Source organism: Pleurodeles waltl, chromosome 3_1, assembly GCF_031143425.1.
Source record: "Pleurodeles waltl isolate 20211129_DDA chromosome 3_1, aPleWal1.hap1.20221129, whole genome shotgun sequence".
NCBI lineage: Eukaryota > Metazoa > Chordata > Amphibia > Caudata > Salamandridae > Pleurodeles > Pleurodeles waltl.
The window spans coordinates 1,949,890,154-1,949,909,358 of NC_090440.1; the positions used below are offsets into that span (position 1 = coordinate 1,949,890,154).

Genomic DNA, 19,205 nt, shown 5'->3' on the forward strand with positions numbered 1-19,205 from the left:
TTACTGAGTACATTTTGGTTGTCTATGTCTTTTATGTTTTCCACCTACAAGGTGAACTTCATCTTCTCACTACTTTCTGTGATGCTGATAACAAAGGAACTCTCCTTACAGCTTCATTTTGTTGTAAACCTGGTGGGCTGTCTAACTATTACCACAAATGCCACCTAACAAAATATAGCCCTCTTGGCAGTATCAGTGCTTCTTGGTTTGGGCTCTTTGTTGTCAATGTGCCTAATGTAGTCAAGAGCTTGTAAAGCCTAGATCGCGTGGCCTCAGATTCAGGGGGCGCCCAGTGGTCAAATGATGCCCTGGCTAGGCAGAGATGGAATGAAGAGCTGTGTAAGCCAATCATGCGGTGGCCTATAAAGCGGGAGACCAATCAGTAAATTGAGTACCAGTGAGTTGGGCAATAGTAACACATTACTTCATCGCCAAGTCTGTGATACGCACTTATACATAGTCATTGACGATAATGTTCTTTCACAGCACTCTAACCGAAACCGAAAATGGCCCCGAATATAGTCTCTCACAACTCCAAAAGAAGGACGAGGGTGTGACGAGTTTACTGTTTCATGTTTCCGTGCGCTGGGTGGGAAGGGCGGAGCAGTAAACACCACCTCAATGAAATGATTCCTGGAAATGTTGCAGATGCTCGCCTGATAAACAGCAGCCCTTTCTGGTCGCAGCCCTAACTGAAAGTGGATGAAAGGGGCTCAGCGCGCCGCCTCAGATCCCCAGGCGGATAGGGGTCAGGTAATAACGACGAGGCCTTATCGCCGAGACCTCCCGTTTCACCGTTGGTGGATATCACATTCTGTCAAAACAATAAAAAAATGGTATAAAAGGAAGGCACGAAAGAAATGTAATTTCCCGATGTTTTTATTAAAACCCTGCTTTTCCCCAGCAGATGTATTATTATTATTATTACAAAGATGTAAATCTCGTAGCTGTGGATGAAAGTCGTCCGCAGACATCGCCTTTCGTTCGGCGGGACGGGACGCCCAGTCACGTGACCCTAGGCGGGACCCTCGTCTGCTCGAAGAACGAAGTGGCCCTACGCTTTAAAACAAGACACTCTTTTTGGCATCACACGAGTATGCTTGAAGGGGTGTAACATTTTATTGTATGCGTGGTAGGTTTATGAAAACAGATTTCCATTCCACAGAGATTTCATCTGTAACCTTGAAATGCCATTGCCCACTACCCAGAACCAATGCATTCAAATATAACATAGTCCGCACAGCTGTCAAACTATTAATGTTGAAAGGAGTACCCCACTCCCACCCCAATGGCCTCAGAGGCGCTGGGACTCATGTTTTCACTGAACGGCTGAAGGCTGGGATCCTGCAGATACTGCGGAGTCCACCTCCCTCCAACAGGAAGTGGAAATTTACCTCAGATATGTTTTATTGGGGTTCGAAGCCCATGTTTGCCATGGGCGTTTTGGCGATGCAAAGTAACCAGGAAGCCATATGCAAAGGTAGGACTACAAAGATATAGCCAAGATGTTAACTCTTCCCAAATGTGAAGTTTGGAGGTCTAGAAACGGCTTTTGAACCTACCACCTAGGCAAACTGTTTTATCTTTGGAACAACGAAGACGTGACAGTAGAACAGTCTCTGTTGTGGAACGTATGTGATTTGTCTGGTGCTATTTTGCCAGGTTTGCTCTATATAAGCAGGGGCAGCTCCTCTACAATGGGTTTTGGTCCCCCCTGCCATGCGCCCCCCTTTCCCCTGCTGTGAGCCACTCCTGTATATAAGCACCACATACATACATACATACATACATACATACATACATACATACATACATACAAAAGTATGTATGTCAGTAAAGTGCCTTTTAAACAATGCTTAATAATGTAAACTTAATCCAGGCAGAAATGTGGACGTACATGGTGTGGGTATCCCAGCTTCAACATAAAACATCTACACCCATTTTGGGAAGGATGTAGTATTTTTATAACATAGATGATAAGGCCCAGATAACTCCTATTACATCAGTCAAGATGTAATGACACACAAGTGTTGACCAGTCTCACTTCGTGTGGAAAAAGAATGCATTTATCCAATTATTGCTTTACAGGTCATAGTTAAATAGGATATCACGGGTTATTTCTTTGACCCGAGGAGGAGTGTTTAGGGAAAGTTTTCACCTTCCTATCCGCAGGCAACAAATTATTTGCAGGGCTTAAAAATGTTTGGTGAAATGGCAGGATAATTTCCGTCTCGCTGCACTTGTCTTTTAGATGATTGGCATGCATCCACCTATCCATGGCTACTAGATATGACTTGAAATTGACCAAGCTATATCACAGATTTCCACACACTTGTGCATGGTTTATAATGATGAAGTAGAAGCCCCTGGGAATGTACAGATTATACTTCACCTGGAGGATTTAAGGGGTAGGGGCACACTCACACTAGCACTATTAAACAGGAAAGAAGTAACCTAGGCCAAATATTCAATAGAAATCCATCAGAGAAAGAAGTAACTGATGGTAAAAGTTGCCAGGTGCTACAGATCAGTCTAGCACCATTGTCAAAAGCAAGTGATCTTAAACAATTTATTGCTGCCTTTCCATGCACTTTATCACTACCATCTCCACGATGACATCTATGTGCCTCTCCCAATCAATTTTAGGTCTGGCTTCAAAGTACAGCTGCCTGCAAAATATATTGCTACTAATTCTTTAAAACAGACTGGTTTGGCTCCACCCAGAGGAGCATAACTCAAGCTAGTTGCTATGTGGTGTATCATTCCACCTTCCAGAACGGGCTTCTATAGGAAAGAATGAGGGACTATTTTACATCTAAAAGGTATAGCCAATCATTATGCTGTTTGTCACATTTAATTCCTTGTCTCCTATATATATTTGCTACAAAAATGAATCCTTGCTGCTACTTTTTCCCCAGCATCGGCAAAGCACATAAGGCAGGCTTTATTGTGATAAACAGCTCTTGTGTGTTCTCCGCTTGTAAAAAGCATGTGTAAACATCTGTCTACATGTGCTGGCAGTGCTTGCTAAATTTTGTTACTGATGGTTACTCCTTTGTAGCTTGGGTGTAGTTCTATAGACTTACCACCCACGTGTGATTTTATTCCGATCCACTTACCTTGGAACCTCTTGATTCTTGTGCTGCGCTGTAACCGTGCTGAAACATTATAGAAACAAACTGTATATGTTTTCATTGAAAGGATCTTGTTCAGTGGGCTAACCTATCCTGCTAAATCTAAGGATTGTTTGTTAATTAGTGATGTGGTTTACTTGCTTTTAAGTTTTCATAGGAGGAAGCTGCGGGGACGAACTCAGCCTCACTGGGCGCCATACTGTGGAGATGCTTGGGTTCTCTGTGCGTCTATGTGATGTTTGCTCTGTGATCTGCAGGGATTCTGTACCTATCAAGAACTGGTCGATTTTCTCTCTCCACGGCCGCTGTGACGATTACCTTCCTGCATTATCCCTGAAAAGGCAGATTTTGTGTTTGGCGGACCTGCGGAGATCTTAGACTCCGAGAACCAGTGATGTGGGGTTTGAATGTTCTCAAACAAAAAGCAGTGACAATAGAACTGAAAAATGCCTGATAAATAGACATGAAATCCTTTCAAATAATCGAGGCAGGCCCCCAGACTCGCAGTATGACTTCATTCCTAAGTGAAGGGGGGCTCTCGACGAGAGGTGCTTAGAAATGACATTGTCACAAGTGTGCTGCTATAAACGGGTCTGCGCCGCACTGTTATTACTTGGATTGACTCATTTCAGAATATATCGCTGTCAAATAAATCTCAATAAAATAAGAAAGCGAAAACGATCTCTTTACGTGAATTTATGGCGAATTTCATAACTCCGCCTACAGAGTGCCACTGTATCAGTGAGCAGGCTAGTGTGTGGTGTGCCTTATGGGACAGTGCGTGACCTGATGGCCTCCGACAGCGTGACCTCCGCGCGCAGCTGGACTCCGGGATGGCACTTATTCCTCTGTGACTGCTGTGGTGCTGTGCCTGAGAGGCTGCGCGGAGGGCTCTTGGGCGAGAGCTGCAGCCGACGACTCCTGGACGAGAGAGGCCGAGGACGGCTCCTGGGCCTCCGGCAGGCTCGGGTTCAGCTCCAGCAGCGACAGACAGGTGAAGGCCCAGTTGTAGAGGTATTCTGCAGGAATTGAGCCGTGCCGCCAGACCGCTCCCCGGGGGATCCCTAACAGAAAGCAGGAAAACAAACTTTTAATAATGTATTTGTATTTCTTTTTGGCATTTCCAGGTAAAGGGCTACACATAAGTTGACATGGTGCAACTACAGATAGGAATTCGCAGTGTAGCATGTTTCAACCATAGTTGTGAAGTAACTTTCATTATGAAAGGAGTCATAACTCGTACAGAGTATCACAATAACCTAATCACAGTGGGGGAAAGATGAATGCTGTACAGAGCCAGCTTTCGGTGCGACAATCTTTTCTGGCACCCTCCCCGCCCGTGACCTCATTCTCCACGGATTCCCTCACTACTGCCCTCCAACAGTGGCCGCTTCTCTGTAGAGCCTCTCTCTGATTCATTTAATTTGTGTTATATCACTACTCATACACGTGTAGAGGGACAGAGCACTTTACATCACACTCACATTATACAGAGACGATCATACTTGTGTAAATCAATCTATATGTAATGTTACTTATGACAAGGTGTAGGAATCGCGTTATCCCTACTAATAAGCAGTATATTTTAAGAGTTTATGATCTGGGGCAGCACAGACTCAGGACTCAAAAGGTACCACAGTGGTTGGTGTTGGCTTTACTAATAAGGACGTATTTCTACTCAAACAAACCATTTTTTGCAACATTAGGATAAAGAAACACGGGGGGAGGACAGTGTTCTAACTTATACCATTCAGTTTGCATGAAGTGCTTTTTATAGGTCTCTGTGCTGTGTCTGGATTGTAACTCATGAACTGCAAGTAACAAAAGCATCTTTGTGACAAATGCAGTAACCTACTGAACTATGTACATAAAACCCAGTTCTGTGATCTGCATGGTGCATATTCTTTGCAGCAGGCGTATTAACCCTCTGCACTACTTTATGATGAGTCAAAACTGCCTCCAGACAAAGCTCTGATCCTTCGCCAGCAGGTACGTTAACTAGCAGTTATGCTGACAATTTTATTGTTGCCTAAAAACCGCTGGACACACAAGGAACGCTGCAGGGCGGGCTTAAAAACCCATAAGTTATTTCTAAAACAGTAGTTTGCCGAGGTCAGTGCCAGGTGCGGCTGCACCGGTTGCACCACCCTAGAGCCAGCCCAAGGTGTGCTTCCATCACATCATGTCAGGTGTTGCTGCTAGTAGCTACGTGAATGTTTTTTTTTTTCTCATGCCCACTCTCCATTTTCTAACCTCATACTTGGCTGGTAGGGGAGATGTGTGGTTTGGGTGCATAAGACAAAGTCCAGCCATAAATGGCAGAAAATAAAAAACCTTGCTGGACCGCTTAAACATTTTATCTCTCTCTAGGGTTAATGAAATTAGTACCATTTAAATGGGTAATAATATATAAACACTAATAAATACAGTAGTATGTGGCATGTGATGCTTTAAACTGAATTAGGTGATTAATCCACCAGCCACCCAAATAGAGCATTGCAGAGGCCACCTGCTTTTTAGCCCTCGCCTCTATGTTCTTAATGGGTGCCATCCACATTCTTTTGCCATTCACATGATATTCTGCCCACAGGGGGCGGTGTGCTTGGGTCTCGCGCCCTCTTGAGAACCTGATAAGTGGCACATGGAATCGATTTAATGGATTCCTCATTGATGTTAGTCTTGTGATGCTCTCTGGCCAATGGAAATGGTTCTAGCTAACCACCACCAATGGAGCAGCTTTTTTGCCTCTTAATTTCTTGAGGTTGGGATGGACTGTGCCCCATGACAGCTGCAGCCGGTTGTTGTGTGTCCTGATCTCTCAAAGTTGTCCAGTGGCCTTGTAGGCTGTACTGCGACTTTGACTTCTTGAGGTTGGCCCTGTTCCCTCTGGCTGTAGATCTTGTGCCGCCAACTGCTAATGATTTTTTGTGCTTCTGGAGCACTGGGATTCCACTGGCTCCTGGATGTGTTCTCTGTGCACCAGCCCCGTAGCGGAGTCTCCTGTGCCCCACTGAACTTGGATTTGGTGTACATGTAGTTTTGGTACCTATCCTGCACTTGAGTAGTTCATTGTCTACTTGTGTCCTACTATAACCTTGAAGCAGCTCCTCAGTCCCCAGTCTGTAAGTTAGACTCGGTACCTTAAACATTACTCCCTAGCTCCTGCTTACCTTTGATGTACTTGGCGACAAGCTCTGGCTTAACGTGCACGGTACTCGCTGTTGGGTCGAAGCTTGTGATCCTACGTACGAGGTTGGTGTTCACCTTCTGCAAAGAGAACACAAAAAAGGAAATATTTAAGCACATCCCTCGAAAAGAAGGAAGCTGCCCAGGGATAACTGGGCAACTAAACAGAGCATCATGGGATAAATTGCAGCTGTCTCAGGACAAGTTGATTAATAGTACTGTCTAGTGCAAAACTCCTTTACTGCTCCCCATTAATTGTCCTAGGTTCTGTGTACAACCATATTGTAGTATTCTTAGTCCTTCAGTAATAGAAGTGGACCTAGCAACAGATAATACCACCGAGCAGGTCCCCTGGTTCTTTCAAGAGCGTAGAAAGTTAAGCTACAGAAAACTCAGCAATGGATGTCTTTTTCCACTCCCCGGCTCCGAGTTATGGTAACTCAGCCGGATCCTGAAGCCTCTATTCTTTTCCATGCTATGCTGAGCACTCTGTCAGATACTTTACTGAAAGTGTTATTTGCATCTATTTCGCCCAGGACTAAAAGATTCAGAAGAAAGTATCCCCTTGTTTGTTGATGTAAAACATTGCAGCCGTGCTTTCTGCGTAAATCAGTACTCTGAGATTCACCTACAGTTTCTGTGCATTTTTAAATGATGAGCGGGCATTGCTTAACCTAGAAATTTCCTTTATGTCTTCCCATAGTACTGTGGGCCAACCATTCAATCCACTCTCAGGGGAATCTTGATGCACATTGCAAGCACCCTATTCCTCATTTTTAGGGACTCCGAAAAAAAACACCAGGTCAGTGAATGAGAATTAGTATGCACATCGCCTACCCTGCATTGGGCAATAGCAGCCTTTACTGGTCATTTGCCAGTCAAGCTCCCAGAGCATTCCCTCAAATTCAAAAAGAGGACATTTGAGCAGAATTTGATATTCACATTACTTTTACTACCGCCGGAGTAAATCAAGCTCTCAAGCACCCCATACGTAATCCCAGTAACAAATTGAGCATGGGAGCAGTTCAGTCCTGAATATGCCTCTGAGGCAAATGTTGTCAGTACTGACAGCAGCGGGGGCTATGTGTCGCTATGTGGAACTACCTGGGAAGAGGCCAGACTGCATGAGTTCATAGCTGGTGTACCAAGAGCGTCTCGTGTGTTATTGCAGGCTGTAGGGACAACATTTCTTGATTTCAGAAAGCTTCACATACTCCACATCAACAACCATCGGTCCATAACACTAGCTGCCCTCCAAGACGTCGTCCTAGTGTTCAGATTCACCCTCTGCAATGATTCCCCTGGCAGCATTGTTGTCCTTTCCTGCCAATTCTTTGACAGTAAAGCACAGATCTTCTCCTTCTCATCTTTCACCTGACATTTGGACTCATTGAGGACTGAAACCATCTAGTCCCAGTTCTTCTCACCTATTTCTTTTGCCCTAACCCCACTCTCCTTTCCTCTGGCATAGGTTTTCACACTCCATCTGTTAGGAATCTCATTGTGAAGTCTGACTTCAGTAAGAAGCTGACATCCTTCAGCACTTTCATAGTCACCGGTGCAACGTTCCAACTACTTGATTTTTGGAAGATCCACTCAAATTTCCAGTCTAGTTGGACAAATCCTTAATGAACTCTAGTCATGAACAGGACTGAATACTACTAAAGCCCAGATTTTATATTCCCTCTTGTCTTCTACAAAGTTTTACATTTTGCCACCCATAATTTCCTTAGAGAGACAAACACTTTCTCTTACCACCTCAGGTTGGCTGGCTGTATGCTAGACTAGGCCACTATACAAACTGCTAATCCTCGACTTCAAACTAGTACATGACACCACAGCCCCTATATTTATTGAAACCAATAAAATGTTCTGCCCTCATTAATAATACACTCTGCTAATGCTCAGCTTTTTTTTCTGTCACTAGGTCTGTTGGTAGGACATTTGCTAGCTCCTCATCACCCTATTAAAATTAAGATCCTCCCGGCTGCAGCAAAATCCTCCCGACTGAGCTACGATCTTATTTCTTCCCTCCTCATTTTCAAATCTGTCTGTGAGGCCCAGCTCTGCCAATTCAAGACCGCACAAAGGCAACCCGCTAATTCTTAAACCTTTACTCCCATGCCCTTCCAGCCAGTGTTTGACCATGACCACATTCAATTGTACAGGACTGTGTATATGTGTATCTATAGATAATTATATGTAACTTATTGTTGTATTGTCCCACAAATCAACATTCAGTCTAATAACCATTACGTGTAATCACTCCATGGATTTCTTATCGAAACACCACCTTCACTAACCATATACGTAGAAATTAAAGTACAGAAATCTATATGTGAGATGAGGCCCAGGCATGGCAAAAGGAAGATATGATAATATTTAAAAATATGATCCAGATACCCCAACAACACAACAGGTGTCACTATGGAGGCATGAGCGGTGCCCCTTCAAAATCTTCAGATTCTTTTTAAGTATATTTTAAAACTTTTTTAAAGCTCTTTGTTGATCCTTGTGACTTTGTGGGAACCTAGCTTCATTTTGACAACATAATCTGTGAAAAGTAAAGAAGTAGCCCAGGGAAGTCTCTAAAATGAAAACATTTCTCATTTTCTTCAGTACTTAGAAAACTTTTAGTGGTTTTTGTTTAAAATACCCTTTCAGGAAAAGGAACTATACCTGGAAGTTGTCTAAAGGGATACAGAAGTGGACATATTTGTCTGCTTTGTAAGAAACCCTTAGGTGTTTTAGGCAGGGTAAGGGATGTGAAACACCGAGAAGGCACACAAACAGACTTTACCAGTGTTGAGGATAGATATAAGAGGCGTAAGACTGCTAAAGTCAGAGAGACTGATAAAAAAGAGAGAGGAAGCGACAATTTGTGTAAAAATAAACTTTAAACAAAACGCTAAAAAATAATAAAAAAAATTGAGTGCAGATTGGTCCAGAGCCCTGGCTTCTCTACAAGGCAGTGAGATGAGAACTGAGATGACGGAAGCTAAATTGGTAACAATGGACAGACCTTGGTAGGAGTTGAAAACAGTGGTGCTGTTCCACAGCCTCACCATACCTGAGGGTTGATATTGGGGGTTTATATTTAGCTGTTTATGAACATGAATCCTGCATCCCACTTCTGAAAGCTATCTCATTGCCAATATGGTAAATGGGATAGCACATTTACCTTCAAAGTTTGTGATATGTAATAAGGGAAGAAAGAGTGGCAAAATTAAAGGATCACGAGGTGTGCAACTGGGACGAGTAAAGATATGGTATGTTTTGTTATATTATTTGTATAGCGCACTGTCATCTGCAAGGGTTTCCTGGTGTTGAGCAGGTGTATGTGCCTAGTCGTGCCTGTGGTAGATTGGCTAATTGAAAGCCAGGTCTTCAGTTTCTTGAAGAATTCAAGAAGGGAGGAGGAGGCTCTGATGTGGAGTGGGAGGCTGTTCCATAATTTAGGAGTGATGTAAGGGAATGCCTATTTCCTGACCTGGCTCTGTTTATGAGTGGGATGTGTGCGCGCAGGTCGGTGGAGCGGAGGTGCCTGGGTGGTTGTTGGAAGGAGATATGACTGTTGAGGTTGGTGGAGCCTTTTATGCAGTGCTTCACATGCATGTGTGAGGATCTTGAATTGAGCGTGTTTGTGTATTGGGAGTCCGTGGAGTTTTCTGAGATGTGGTATGATGTGAGTTCTGTGTGGGAGGTTGAGAAAGAGTCTGGCTGTTGAGTTCTAAATGCTTTCTAGTCTTCTAATAAGTTGCATTGTGATTCTGGCCTAGAGGGTGATCCTGTAGTCCAACTTGCTGGTGACTAGGGTGTGAGTGACAGGTTTTCTAATGTTGCTTGGGAGCCAGTCGAAGATCTTACTCAGCATCTTCAGGGTGTTTAAGCAGGATGTTGTGACAGTGTTGACTTGTGCGTCACGTCTAGTTTACGTCAATGATTATTCCAAGGTACCTGCCAGTGGTTCTGGGTGTGGGTCAGAGTTTGGCTAGACACCAGTTGGAAGTCGATGGTGAGGTGTTTTTACATGAAGAACTCTACTTCTGTCTTGTCTGTATTGAGCTTGTGACAGTTTGCTTTCATCCAGTTATCGAGTTTGGTCATACAGACAGTGAACTTATTTTTTGTGTTGGGGGTTTTGTCCAAGGGGGAGAGTGTGATTTGGGTGTTGTTGGCATAGAAGAGGATATTGAAGTATTGTGTGTGGATGACGTTGGCCAGAGGGATCATGTATGTGTTGAAGAGGGGGGGCTGAGCAATGAACAATAAGGCATCCTATAGATGAGTTTGCAGGCTTCTGAGGATTAAGGTGCCAGGCTGACAGCTTGTGTTCTATCAATTAATAAGGAGCAGATCCAACAGAGGGCAGACCCTTGGATGTCAATCTCATGCACGCACCTGATAAGGATGGGGTGCAAAACAGTGTCAAATGCTGCAGGGACATCCAGGAGAATGAGGGCTGCTATGTCTCTTCTCTCAAGGATCATGTGAATGTCATCTGTTGCAGCAATGAGAGTACTGTGGTTGGGCCTGAATCAGCCTGGGTGGCATTGAGGAGCTGGTGGTTGCTGAGGTGGGAGGAGGATGGGGCGGTAGTTGTAAAGATTGTCTGGGTCAGCGGGTGGTTTCTTGAGCAGGGGTATCGTGGTGCTGGTAGTGGCATGTTTCAAGGTGTCTGGGAATGTGGATGAGTTGATGAAGGCACTAATGGTTGGTAAGTGTCTTTTGGTGAAGGGGCAAGGGTCAGATGGAGCCCCCAAATGGATGGTATTCATGGTAGCAGCGATTTTGATGGTGGCGACGGCGGGCCATGAGTTCAGGGTTTATTAATGGGTCATGAAGGAAGTTGAGTTGCGATGGTGACAAGGTCCGGTTGAGAGTCGAAGTTGCTGTATATATAGATAATTTTGTTACCAAAGAATTCTGCAAAGGTCTAACGAGAACACGCAGTGAAATCTTTAATGATGACAAAGATTTTCTTGCTGCTGTTAGAGCTGGTATTGATATGATCTGCAAAAGACAGGTGCGTAGTGTTCCTTAGCTGGTGGTGGTAGTGTCTTAGGTTGATTTGAAGATATGTTTAGCTGCAGTGTCTTGACTTGTTCTTTATTTGCACTCCAGTTCCTAGCAGTGGTGTTTCGTGAGCCTGAGTTCCCCTATGTACCATGTGGCCTGTGGTTGGGCTCTTGCTAATGGATTGCGTTTAAAGGGTTCAGGGTGTTGGCGCATGTGGTGATTCAGCTGTTGAGGTTCTTGATGGATTACAGCAAGCTGGTTGTGTTTTTGGAGAGGGTGGAAGTTCACTCCTCTTCTGAGATGCTTTTCCGGCTGCACAGGGATGTTCCGGTGCCTGTAGATCTATGATAGTGCGGGGTGGGTATGCTGAAACTACCAAGGGCATGCTATGTTGTTGTTATAGTTGCTGGCTTGACAACCGTGATGTTGCTGATGGAGGAGAAAATCAGGCCCAGTAGGTTTCTGAGGTTTTCCTAGAAGGGCTGTACAGTTTAGGTCTGTGCAATCTTCTAGGCGAAAGTTAAGGTCTCCAAGGAGGATGAAGGCGTTTGCGTGAGGAGTGAAACACAGTCTGTCATTCATGCTAACTAAATTGGTATGGGTCCTGGTGGTTTATATATGAGGTTTCTGCCCAGGGAGAAGTTGTGTGTGGTGTGTAGCTTGAATGTGTCCGCATAGGTGGTGCAGATGATGGTATCTTTAAATATGATGGTGACTCCACCTCCAGGCTTGTGCTGATGGTCTTGACTGTCAATCCAGTGGGGATGGCTGTAGCGATGTTTGGTGCCAAGGATCGGTTTAGCCATGTTTCCGTGAGAAAGAGCAGATATGGAGTGTGGTCATGAAGTATCTCTGTGGCATGTTTGGTGAGTGAGTGGGTGTTGAGAAGCATGCATGCGAGTGCGGCATGTTGCTGAGTGGTGTTTGGTCTGTGTGAGCGTGAGTGGGTTCCTGGTTTGTGATTGTAATCTACGAGGGATGCTGTTGATGGGGGTGTTGTTGCTGTAGCGTGTGGGTGAGTACATGAGAACTTGCAGGAGGCGCATGTGAATGCTCTTTTTGAGTTGTGTGGTACAGTGTGGCAGCAGTGCGGCAAGTGGCAGCTGGGGTTAAGAGCACAGAGGAGCACAGCAGGCTAGTTCTGGGTAGGAAGGGAACCAAGATGCCGGCAGGCTTGACTTTTGTGCGTCAGTGGTGCACCCACTGGTGAGACTCGGCTGTGGCAGCCATTAATTAGGTCCTGGGAGGGGAGAAGGGTAATGTCACTTCCTGTGTTGATGGATGATGGGAAAATCCATCAATATCATGTCCTGTGCACAAGCCTTCTCCTTGGCCTGCACATATGTCTTCTGTGCCCTCAAGAAAACTCTAAACTTTATCACCTGAACTTTCTTTAAACTCTTCAACCATTAATTAATTTCCTCTGTGGCAACCACACCATCTGGCTAACTGCAAAACATCGGGCTATCTACAGACTCTTCAACCTAATCTTCAAAGCTGTTCATTGAACCTCATTTCACTACTTCTCTCAGAAACTCTCCCACATGTCCTATTGCAGAGTACATCAAATGCTGCACTCAGCTAACCTACAGTCACATCCTGTCTTGCTGGTTCGCATTGGCTGCAGTTCCTCTCTCACTTCACACCCACACCCCATCTCACTAGCTTGCACTGGCTTTATTTCTCCACCCTCAGTCACACTCCACTCAGCCACCTTCACCCACATTCCGCTTCACCATTGTGTACCTGCCCCAGTTCCCCCATCCAGCCACAGCTCATCCCAGTGTCTTATACTGGCTCCAGCTGCACACTTTATTCACATCCCAGCTCTTCAGCTTGCACTGGCTGTAGTTCTACACCTCCACCCTCCTCACCAGCATGCATTTGCCCCAGTCTCCCCTGACACCCACACCCCATCTCACCAGCTTGCACTGGTTCCAGCTCTCCACTTCCTCTGAGGCAGCTAGCTCAGGGTGGAAAAGGAGAAGCACAGCCCGTAGGATGTTATGGATCAAGGTGGGTGGCTCCTTGTAGCTCTTGAGTTCAGCAAAAGACTGGTGGTCGAGCTTCTGCACACACTCCCGCAGGTCCTGCAGCATGAACCGGTGGAAGAGGACCCCCATGCGGCTCTCCTCTCCAGTGCGCTCAGCCTCTGTGGGGATAAATGCACACGTTAGGGAACCCATGCACCTCCACTGTGCACTGTACTTTAAAAAACACTGAAATGTTTATTTTTTATTACCATGCCCTGTACTCTCAATGTTCAGTACACTCTATGTTGAGTATGCTCTGTCTTAGGGAGCACCTGCAGGCACCCTTGCTATGCTCTTTACCCTGCTTCCTGCGGCCTCTTTCTCATTTCGAGACGTGCTCTACTGCCTGTTGCCTTGTACTCATTATGAGCTGCGCTCCCTGTGCCAGGTCAGTGTGCTCTGTACTTCACTTATCCATGAGTCTAACTCTTATTTTATTGAATGCTTATTTTGCTTCACACACCCGTTGCTCACTCTTTTCTGTAATTGATCCTCATCATGTTTGCCCTTTGCAAAAAGAATAAGTTGAAGTTGTGCACCTGTGCATAGCTCTGTTATTACTACATGTTGATACTGGTTCACACTGAATATGTGTCTGTGTTACCAGTGGCGGTTTCCTATCGAGGGTGAGGGAGCGTTGCAACCCACCCGCTGCGAGCTGTGCAGGAAAAAAATAGAATGGCATTGAAAAGATTTCATTGCCATTTTATTTTTTTCCCCGCAGCACGCACTAGCCCAGAAACATGCTGGGCGTGTTCTCTGCTGCCAGCAGCAGAGGACTGGAGCAGTGCCTGGCAGGGACGCTTCAAAGTGTGCATGCCTCTTTGGCCGGCTGCTTTGAGATGCGCACTTTGAAGCTCTCCATTCAGCTGCCTAAGACAGCTGGATGGAGACCAGACACAGCCTGCAGGGCCTGAAGGAGCGTTCAGCCAGGATGCTCCCTCTAAACCAGGTGCTTCTTTCATGTTGGTTAACAGCATGAGAGCAGAGTCTGGATTGGTTAGGGGAGCTCTTCCTCTGTCGGAGCGCAGAAGCACACGGAGGAGGATGCGCAGCCCGTGGGTAAGTGCCTTTTTTTTAAATGTATAATGTTTGTGTAATGCATATGTGTATAATGTATGTACATTGGTAGTGCATGCAAGTGTAGTGTTATTTGGGCTTTAGGACTGAGGGGTGATTTACTTTGGGATTTTGGAGGGAGAGGGTTTTGTTTTTTAATTTTATTTTTTGCGAATTGGTGGGGCACTTCACCTGCTTCCCCACTTTAAAAAGGTACAAACACTGTTATTGTGAATCTGACAGTCTCTCCAGCCTGTAACTATTAGGTTACATAGCCCGGGTGCCGCACTACTGAATGCTCTGCCACCCAGTGTGAGGTAGCTTGATTAGGTGCGAACCGTCTCGATCTGAGGTTGTAGACATTAGATCCTTCGCCAAACAAGTAGATCTGTATGTTTTTAGGCCCCGTGCCATGTACAGCATTGCAGACCTTTATGAATTGCATGTAGGTTGCAAGTATCCCAGCTGCTGCACTGTAAATAGGTTGGAACTGTCTTACAAAATTCATAGGAACATTTACATTTTAGGTGTTCTCAGGAGGAAAATATATCAACACAACCTCCGGATGATTTCAGGAAGGGTCAGGACAGATGTAAACCTGTAACTGTCCGCATCTAGAAAAACCCTGAAATCCCCATGGTGGCTAATTGAACACTCAAGACTGTGGTCAAAAAGGACCTCAACTAGCGAACTTGAGTCTGCAGTATTAGATGTTATGTTAATTACTGACAGTTCATTTTTCCCATGACCCATTCTCCAATGACTGTCTGACCTCACTGTGAACACTTTCCTCTCGCTTAAATTGAATTATGCCTGTATAATTTCAAGTTGGCAACTTTGGCCAGTTAGCCGGTATGACTTTCCAGGCTCTTTTGGAATGAGATCTAGACCTTGGTATCATTAACATATTTTAGGTACAGCAGTTCTTGCATTGGTTCACAACCTTATGCATATATTGGACAGAGGTATCTACAGTGCTGATAGCGGTAAGACTTTCAAAGCAACAGAAGTAATAAATAAAAACCTATGGCTCCTGGTGGGTCTTGTCCTGCACTACACTCAATGAGCCATTTTCATTTTGCAGGCTAGAAATACCTCAAACCTTCAATGCTTTATAAAAAAAGATCCCATGAAACCTCTTTTCCCATTTCTCCTCGTGAGACACACAGAGGTGATGGACACAAGCCTTCCATGTAATGAAAGAACCCGGTGTCCAGCGTGTTGCAGCCAACGAATTGTAGTCACTCCTATTGATCACCAGCGGTTGGCTCTGAATCAAAACGGCTGCCTCGGCCTAGAGAGTTCTGTATATCTCAGAAATCAGCATTTGCAAACTAAACTGATCCTCTTATTACGGTTTCTTCTGGGTTTTTGTCCTGATGTTCTCAAATCCTTCCATATTTCTGACAAGTGGCATTCCTTTGCTGAAGTCTTAATTATTTCCATCTGTGGATGTGAGCGCAAACCATCCAAATTGCTTTGCGTGCCAAAGCCATATACTCCTCAATGGTTCTTGGTTGCACCCATTTAGCAGTTCACCCTGTGGGGGTGCCTGTCACACTGAAGGCTCATAAACTGCAGTCTAATCCACTTCAATCCCTGCCGAAATTGTGACTTTTCTTCCGTTTAAGAAAGGCTAATTTTTTCCATCTGTGGATTACACCGTTTATGCATTTACTTCTTTTAGATCTGCCGAGTTTGCTTTTGTTTACTTGAAACTACTTCCGTGCCCCCTTTCGTGAGACGTGACATTAATGCAAATAAAGGCTGGTGGCCTGATGATACAAGACCCCACAAATGACTTCCTCTTTTCCACAGATGGCCGCCAGCTTATTCCAGAACTTTACATTTTCAGAGTAAATAAACTGAATCTGCAATGAGACTTCAGAGACCAAATCTACCCGCCCTCACGACTGGTCGCTATCAATAGAACGGTAAACGTCGGCTGTACACTTGCCAGAGCCACCATCTTTGGGGCAAACCTTCCGTCACTTGGGCCGCGAGCCCTAATGGCGGTGGGTGAGGACCAACCTGAAGTGTAAAGACTGCGGCTGCACTTATTTCCCAACAGCAAAGAACTAATGAAACCTCGGAACATTTTAATAAACCCAATGATTCCCTTAGAACAATACATTTCATCGAACAGAAGGTGAGACTGGATGCTTGTCACAACATAAACATACAGGCAGGAGACATGGGTGACCAATCATGAACATTACTAGTTTTCCCAACCAACCTATGCGGATTGAGCTCACAGGTAACTCAGCCTATAAGCAAAGGCCAACCTTGTCCTCAGAATAACAACTATCGATGACCGTGGACAAACGCACAAATCCAGCAATTGAATGAAAAGCAAACACTTCCTGCAATGCAGCGGTGGGGGGTGAGGGAGTGGGGGTAAGGGGTAAAAGAAGTGTGGCATGCGTGGCCCCGCTACCCAATTTATAACGTCCTGAAAGACAAGCCTACTTCAGCAAATCTTTGAAACTGCTCTAATTGCAGATGACTGTAGGAATTAGTAACAGCTCACTTACTCAATATGCATTAACAAAGCCAATAGGTCTGACTGTAATGTGCTAATGCACACAAACTACAGTTGTACATGGCTTTGCTAACTGACGTAACCACATTAAAGCCAGACCTATTTCCATTGTCATCACTTGTTTTGGTTTAAGCAGCTGGATATATGCCCTTATGAACGCATTTTGGTGGGTAAATGTATAGGTGTACGTGTGTGTGTTACTCACACATGGTTCCTGACTTGAATATTAAAAACGCCTGCTGAGGTGAAAAAAACAGAAATGGATTGCTTTCTTTATATAATACTGAATGAGATAAAGAATATCATGTGTTATGCTTTAGTGTACTTTTGAGATGTAAAATAGACCCTCATGCATATCAATGCAAGTGAAAGTGGGAAAGTTACATCAACCTGTCAATAGCATAAGGTCAAATAAATCCTCCTCTATGGGAAGCCAATCTCCACTCTTTGTATACTTTAAAGAACTGGTAGCCATTGGTCCTGAAGACAGCTGAAGCCAGACCTAAGATTAACTCAATAAGCCCAGTAATTTCTAGGAACCATTGTCCCTATATCTAACCTGCCATCTTTGTTATAATAAAAGTTGTGTAAGAGGTTTCTTAACCTACTGAACTATCCAATACCTTGTTGCAGGCTGTCTTTTCCAACTCACAGTGATCCCCCCCATAGCTTTGGCGCCACAATAATGTGCTGCCTTTGTTACTTGCTGCTGCCCTGCCTGCCTTCTTAATGCCACACTGTGCCTGTGCTCACTATGAAAGAGTGTAGCCTAACTAGAGGTCCAGTGATCACCTGCCCAATACCCACACTGCAGACCACATTTTCAAAATCAAAGTAATACCATCAATTGTAATGCAAATTAGCCATGCTTTCCTTTCTTGGAACAGGTCTCTCGTTCCCTCTCTGTGTCCCACTCTATGCTCACGATGGGTGAGTCCAGTGTATATGGACACATCTCCTGCTGAAGACACGATGCCTGGATTTCAGTGATCAGTTTGCAACTCTTCTTGCCATCTGTGATCATGCTACACACTGATGCAGCATATTTTCTACTGATGTCCCCTCTAAACTGTGAACCCACTCTGTCTTTGCTCAATCCACGTGACTGCACCGTATGAGGACAGGTCTCCTGTTGAACTGCCCGACACCCAGATTCCAGGCGGAAGGTTCTAACTCACAGCAACACTTATAACTTTGAAGTCTTGCGGATGCCACTTGTCCGTATCATATGTGAAAATAGAAAGATGTTCTAGCTAAAAATTTTGAACGCTGTCCTCAGGGAAGACATGTATTAGGAAGAAGTAGTAGCAAAAATTCGATTTTTAATCTGTTGTCCGGCAGTAGGAGTGTAGTACAAAGAAAAGTGTTCTAGTTCCCAACAATTGTGGCAATAAGAGACATCTTTTAAATATTGGCATAAACCTATGGATCGCAAAGATAGTTTGATAGGTGGCACAGCTGCTGCAGATGGAAATGCATTGGATAACACTGGGATTAATTAAAAGGTTCTGTTTTTAGGTACAACTTCAGTGAATCTGCTACAGACTAACCTGTGAATTGACCAGGTTTTGCTTTTGTCCAGAGTTGGTCAGTTATTAATGAAGACATTAAAGTTGCCTTATTTATGCCATGAGTTTGACAGATCATCTGCACTTACTAGGGTGGATCTGACGAGTCTCTGTACAACACAAGAGCTTAGTAGGGCAATAGGAGAAGAGAATGCGGGTAGCAAGAGAGGATGTCCAACCTCCATCATTGTCACCTTGTTGAATGCTGCACAGTCTGAGGGAGTATATCATCAGTAGGTTATCTTCTCTATTGAGTATGACCTATGAATGAAGACTGCTGAGAGCGACTACAGCAGCATCACTGTTTCTGCACATCCTGTACTTAGCGGAGCTGGGAAATCCCCAAGAAGGGAGCACCACAATGTATCTCCTGTCAGCAAAGGATAAGAAACGCATGTAAGTCTGAAGTTGTGTCCTGCTTATAGACAGTGATGCAAACTCTACCACGCAAGAGCAATGAATGGAATAGCCTCTTACTTGTCAAGCCAGAAGTGCATTGGTGCTTTGTCACTGGTGTGAGGCGCTACAGATGCTACCGCATTAATACAATTCTTGGTCATGCTTGGGGATATGTCTGTGGTTATATGACTGTATCTGTTCCTACTTCTGCCTGCTCTTACGTGTGTCTTTGTCTGCATCTATGCCTGAACGTGCATAGCAATAC

At 44.7% G+C, this 19,205-nt stretch overlaps 1 protein-coding gene across 2 annotated transcripts in view; it reads right to left on the reverse strand.

The window, feature by feature from the left end:
• Positions 1–3,822: 3,822 nt before the first annotated feature.
• EFCAB5 (EF-hand calcium binding domain 5) overlaps positions 3,823–19,205 on the reverse strand; it is a 207,129-nt gene continuing 191,746 nt past the window's right edge. The window contains exons 19-21 of one of the 2 annotated variants that reach the window (XM_069226262.1): positions 13,262–13,491; positions 6,305–6,401; positions 3,823–4,198 (exon numbers count right to left, since the gene is read on the reverse strand). In XM_069226262.1, the coding sequence (XP_069082363.1) occupies positions 3,975–4,198; positions 6,305–6,401; positions 13,262–13,491 (551 nt within the window). In that variant the 3' untranslated portion in view covers positions 3,823–3,974. The remainder of the gene's footprint in view (positions 4,199–6,304; positions 6,402–13,261; positions 13,492–19,205) is intronic. The other variant, XM_069226263.1, reaches the window with a different exon arrangement.